Source organism: Nicotiana attenuata, unplaced genomic scaffold, assembly GCF_001879085.1.
Source record: "Nicotiana attenuata strain UT unplaced genomic scaffold, NIATTr2, whole genome shotgun sequence".
Lineage (NCBI taxonomy): Eukaryota > Viridiplantae > Streptophyta > Magnoliopsida > Solanales > Solanaceae > Nicotiana > Nicotiana attenuata.
The window spans coordinates 136,403-142,674 of NW_017671004.1; the positions used below are offsets into that span (position 1 = coordinate 136,403).

Consider the following 6,272-nt stretch of genomic DNA (forward strand, 5'->3'; position numbering starts at 1 on the left):
AAGACAAAAACTTAAGCGTGTTTAGTCTGAAGTTTTAGCAAATGAACTAAAAAACTTAAGCATGTTTAGTCTGAAAATGAACTAAAAAACTTAAGCATGTTTAGTTTGAGGTTTTAGCAAATGAACTAAAAAACTTAAGCATGTTTAGTCTGAAGTTTTAGCAAATGAACTAAAAAACTTAAGCAAGTTTAGACTGAAGTTTTAGATAAAACTCATGACAAAACTATAGACTGCAGGATATATAATTTCAGCATCCATTAGCATGAAGTTTTAGCTTCAATGTGAAATAACTTCATGCTACATTAGCATGAAGTTTAGCTTCAACATGAAACAACTTCATGCAAGTGTGATTCTGAAGATGAATCTGGATAAGTTTCTAATTTTTTGATAAAGCTGCTGAGAGGAGAGGAGGAGATCTTTTTTCACGAATGAGATTGCAGATCACGCGATTAATGCGCGATGCATGTTTTATATCTTTTGTTAGGGTGTAATTGTCATATTATTAAGGATTTTTTGTCAATTGGCTACCAAATCAATAATTTTTAAAAATAGGGTACAAGTTAAAAGGTGGCACAAATATAGGATACGGCGGCAAACGACCCAAAATATCTAGTATCTGAATAAATACAAATCCTTAGGAGAGGATTCAAAATCATAAAATAGATGATGCGAGGAATTTTAAAACGAACAAAAAGGAGAAAAAAGAAAATGAAGAAGAAGGAAGTAAACCGGTGACCTGTGTGTAATATCCATAATCTTTTGGGGTGCAAATTGCCTCATTAATCATAAGTACTCAAAAACCCTCCTTTCACCCAAAATACCCAATATAGCCTTGAAACCCCAGTACTTTTGTCACTAATTTTATCCGCAAAACCCCAAAATCATTCAATTCATTAGAACCCAAAAATGGGAATCAATTTTCTAACAAGCTTAGCTAAACGCACCATAATTCAACATTCAAAGCGCAGTTTCATTTCCAAGAATTCAATTTCCAGAATATGGACTGATTCTAACTCTTGTACTAACAATTTCAAAACAACTACAGTTCCTACAACCCCTTCTTCTTTCTCATCTTTGTTTATCCTTCGAAAATCATATTCATCTGCCTCTTCAAAAACCCAAGTGGGATTTTTGGGATGGTATTTAGGAGCTTTAGAGTCTCGTCCAATTATTACAAAAAGTGTATCCTCTGCTATTATTTATGCTGCTGCTGACCTAACTTCCCAGGTATTTTTCCCTTTTCTTTGTCTAATTTTTCATTTAAGTATGTTTAGTATACATAAATTGTTTCCCGTGGAGAATATTTTACCGAAAGCAAAAAAAAAAGCACTAATTGGTTTTTTCCCTTTACCCGATACTTGTGCTGGTGGGAAGTAGTGCGCAAAAGCTGGCCCGAACACCTCCGTCATAAAAAAATAATTCAGTGGAAAATGTTTTACATTATGAAGTTATTTTCTGGACCATATTTGTTTGATTGGATATTAATACATGATAATCATAAAAATTGGAAGTTATGATATCAAGATAGTCTATTTGGTGAGGATAATGTCTAAGCAACGATTGAAGCAAGCGAGACAGAGTAAGAGAGAGGTATATTTGTAAAGGACTTGCATTTTCCTGTCTTTTGAGAGAAAATATTTTAAATAATTCAAAATAACCAAACTGAATAATCATTTCATCTCGTGGCGGAGCCACATGCAAGTTGAATCCCCTTCATTGGAAAGTTATATTGCATAAATAGGGTAAAAATCTTTTTATACTTATATTGAATTTTGAATCCTCGTCTTAAAATAAGAGAAATACATGTTCAAATTCCAGGTGTGGCCTTTTCGGATTTTTTTGAACCCCCTTATCAGAATTCCTGTCTCCACCACTGTTTTCATCATGGAAAGCTATTTCCCTAAAAACATTTTTCACCATACCAAACACACTATATAGTGTGGTTTTTTGCTTTAATTAGGTAAAAGAACAGGCAAGTTTCGAATTTTTGATGCAATAAAATTGGTTAAACAAGACTCATGAGTTATGTGGTTTGGATTTTGCCAGATGATTACGATGTCACCTTCAGATTCTTTAGATATAATTAGGACTCTGCGCATGGCTGGCTTTGGACTATTAATTTTAGGAACAGCTCAACATTATTGGTTTAACTTTGTGGGGAGGGTATTGCCAAATCGGGATATCGTTAGTACGTTGAAGAAACTGTTGATGGGACAGCTTGCTTTTGGGCCTGTGATTAACTCTGTTTTCTTCTCTTTCAATGCTGCTCTACAAGGTACACACTAGGTCCTTTTCTGTTTCATTCGCTTTCTGCCTAATTCTTGCTTTCTGGTAGTGAAGTAGCTAATTTGTTTCTCGGTTATTACTTATTCGATTAGTCACAAACGACACCAAAAGGCATATAAGTTTACATCCTGACTATGAATATGCATCTCGAATTTGGAAAGTGGATGACTGCCATAGCAATTGTAGTAGAAACGTTACACGAGCATGCGGCAATATCCGGGTCATCAATGAGGAACTGGATAAGAGAATGTTGGTTTAAAAGGCTGAAAGAGGGGATTTAAGGTACTGATAGTCAGGAAAACATGTGGGGAATTGTTCAGAATAGCAGTTCAGAGTCCAATAAGCAGCATTAGGACGATTAGACAATTGATAAACACTACACCTCTATGTGGGTGCTTCAAACTTGCTTCTTCCGGCAGTATGGTGACTATCTCTGTGTTTCTAAATGGAGCTTATTCTAGCACATTTACTCGATATTTTGTGGATGATATAGTTTAAAATATTATTATAATACAATATAACCCCTTTAAAATATAAGGTAAAAGTATCAATTTAATTCTTGCTAAAAATTTGTGTACAGGCAGTCACATAGTTTAGTATTTAGTCTGTTAAAGTTGTGGATGTGGCGTTAGGTCAAAGGTCCAAAGCAAACACTTAGATTAATTGAAGGTTAAGTGTCCTTATTTTTGACATCACAAGAACAAACTCGGAATTTGAGGGATCAAAAGTGCAATTATACCTATTGTAACTCTTTCTAATTATTGAAAGAAAAGCCATAATATTCTTCATCTATACGTAGTAAAGGCAATCTTCTGCCATCTTAACTGAAGTCTTGAGATCGCTAAAAAGGAAACCGGATGAGGGTGGAGGTGAAGGGGGTGGGGTCTTGTAGAAGATTGAGGGGGCTCTAAGACAAGTGTCATGGGTAAACACTGGCAGGAAGTTGAAGCATGGCTGCAAGAGAGTTCTGGGGCCAGAAAAGAGTTGCTAATGATTGGGGCTAGGGGAGTGGGTTCGTGAGTGGTTGAGTTGGAAAATGTTCATTCTGTATCTTGTGGTTCTTAATCTTGATTCATGAAGGGTTGATTGAAGTGTGAACAGTCAATTAAGTAAATTGTAAATGGACACCAGCTATATCCCAATCACTCTAAAAGTCATCATTGGAGAATAATTTTGAGGAGGGAAAAAGTTAAAGAAATTCAATCGTCAGAATTTTTTTTATAAGAGCAATGCTTTTTTAACGAATGGTTTTTCTCGGGCGAAAATGTTTTATAAAATACTTTTTTTCCTGCTAAAACTTTTTAAGGTAAATCGATTCAACAATTGAATTATTGGAGTAATTGTTTATTAGTTTAGGATTTACTCTTTTAACCATAGGAATCTTTTCAGGAGTGATATTTGCTAATGTAGCAAGAGATCATATTGGAATTGGGACACAAAAGAGACTCGGGCATTTAGTACTTGGATCGTTTTGCAATTTACTTACATACTCGAACAAAGTGGTCAATGTATTAGGAATTGGGTTACATAGTTATGGTTCTTCTCCATCACCGTTTAGCTGAATTCAAGACAAGTTATTACAAATACAGTGTAGGGGCAATTTTAAGTCAAACGAAAACGTGTAGGCTCTGATAAGCCAGTAGGTTAACGGAGGGTATCTATAAGACAAATTAGATATGATGGGGGTAACTTTGGCCCATTTCCCAATTAAAAATGGAAGGACCTTTGACTGGAGTATATCATTTCTTGCCATTGAGTTACTAATACTAAAGGGTTGGCTGGACATTCAGCTGTTATCCATTCAATATAAGTAGATACTGATTATCAATGATCAGATTTGATCTCTTGAGAAACTTAAGAAGATACATTGCTCTGGCCTAAAACTTGATTGGCACAATAGGGATGTTATCTTCCATTGTGATTTTGTTTTTTTGCTATTCTTGGTGCGTCTTTCCACCGGAACTCAGGAAACATATTTTTACCCGTTGATGCATGTAGCAAAGTTGCAACAATCTTCTTAACTACATGCATATTATTCTATCAAGATGTTTAAGTTGTGGGACTAGTTGAATGGTATCATCTAAATTTACCATGTACACGGCCGAGCTTCTGAATATTACACTGATGGATCTGTTTGTTCTTATGGTATTATCTCTTTTGAATCTCTGCCAATACATATTGTAAATATGATTAAAGAGGATAAGATGGTTAGCTTTTGCTTTCTACCATCAGACAGAGCTTTGGCATCATTCTTAGCTGTTGGCATTGCTATAGATGTGAAGCTAAAGATCCATCACTAACGAAACTTTGAGAGTTTCATGACTACGCTATCAATTATATAGGAAGCTCTTTCTTTGCCTCAGAGTTAGAAGTTCTCTTTTGGGGAATCTGCATATGTCATCTAGGATTATTTGTCCGCTTCACCAAGTCTGATGATTGCATATGTTCACTTACTGTCTCATTGGCTCAACATGATTTACTCTTTTTTTTTAAAAATGATTTACAACTTTGACTCTTCTCATTTGTCACATTCAGGTGAGAATGGGGAGGAAATCGCTGCAAGATTGAAGCGTGACCTGCTCCCAACAATGATGAATGGCCTAATGTACTGGCCGTTTTGTGATTTCTTGACATATAAAGTAATCCCTGTCCATTTGCAGGTACTATATTATACTCGTTTTTTCTAATGACAGCTAGTGCATCATCTTTAATGAGATGATCCGCAGTTTCTGTGGTCTGACTTGGGGAGCATATATTACTCTACTTTTTCATCAATTTCACATTTATCTAAATTGCTCAAATCAACTCCTTCAACTATTCCGAACCTAGTATTTTGAACATTCATGAGGTTTAATGTTTTTGGTAATGCTCTTTGACAGCCATTGGCCAATAGTGCATTCGCATATGCATGGTCGATCTATTTGACATATGTGGCAAGTTTGAAGAAAGCTGTTGCCGTTTAGTTTGTAAGCCCTGCTCTGCTCTAGTGAAGTCTCGAAGCGCGCAAGGATAGAATTTAAGAGAAAATGATTGCCGATAAGCGCTGCATATTGAGGAGATGATAGCAAAGAGAAAAACAGGGTCTAGAGTAGATTTTGATTCATTCTTACATTTATTTCCGTTATTTTAAATTTGCACTGTATTGATGAAGGAGAGTCGTTGAGAATATTCCACGCCTGTTACTTGTACAAAGTTGCATTTCATGGTGTTTGCATTACACAGTATATCATTTTACATAACTTTTTCAATTTTTTTAAAACTTCTTTTCATTAGTAAACATTTGGAATTTGACTTGATATTTTTAATCGAGCAAAGTATGAGGAGTTGCAAGCATGCATATTGCTTTTTATATTTGAAAACAATTTGACTTTTAAGTTTTTCAATTTTACCCATTTTACCGTTAATGAGAAGCTTTTATGGCTACACAAATATTATGACCCTACAAAACTTTTACCTTTTAAACTTTTAAAATCACATGCTTCAAAAATATTCTTTTTTTAGACTAGGTACCACGTCAAATAAATTGAGACAGATTGGAGTAATGGGACCAAAATGACTAGCAATAGACTATTTTACCATGAATTCAATTTAAGGTACTACTCACTCTGATCACTAGTGATATGATAGACTAATCTCATGAGATACCTATAAAATATGACACTTTACTTTGTTGTAGACTACAACAAAAATATAAAAGTATCATCTCTAGCAGTATTAGGGTAAACAGAGATTTGATTTTGTGATACATCACTAATCATTAATAATCTATCTATCTATATTATTTTATTATTATAAAAGTACAAATAATTTATGCTAAATGTTGAACGATTAAAATATCCCTGAAACATTGATTGACTTTTATGTCCTTAAATATTTATTTAATATAAGGATCTAATTGTAAATTATACAATAATAAAATTATTTTTCGATTTAAACCATACATATGTCCACCCTACAAAGTAGCTAGATGCTGAATTCGTCTTACC

At 34.4% G+C, this 6,272-nt stretch overlaps 1 protein-coding gene across 1 annotated transcript; it reads left to right on the forward strand.

Moving 5' to 3' along the window:
• The first annotated feature begins 838 nt into the window (after nucleotides 1–838).
• On the forward strand, nucleotides 839–5,534 carry LOC109205157 (PXMP2/4 family protein 4-like). The gene is made up of 4 exons (XM_019367834.1): nucleotides 839–1,227; nucleotides 2,047–2,275; nucleotides 4,822–4,946; nucleotides 5,166–5,534. Exons 1-4 carry the CDS (start codon nucleotides 907–909, stop codon nucleotides 5,247–5,249), a joined length of 759 nt encoding a protein of 252 aa, XP_019223379.1. The 5' UTR covers nucleotides 839–906; the 3' UTR covers nucleotides 5,250–5,534.
• The last annotated feature ends 738 nt before the right edge of the window (nucleotides 5,535–6,272 follow it).

Coding starts and splice junctions, on each gene's coding strand:
- LOC109205157 (XM_019367834.1), top strand. CDS start 907: ATGGGAATCAATTTTCTAACAAGCTTAGCTAAACGCACCATAATTCAA. Junction 2,276..4,821: donor TTTCAATGCTGCTCTACAAG/GTACACACTAGG, acceptor TGTCACATTCAG/GTGAGAATGGGGAGGAAATC. Junction 4,947..5,165: donor TAATCCCTGTCCATTTGCAG/GTACTATATTAT, acceptor GCTCTTTGACAG/CCATTGGCCAATAGTGCATT.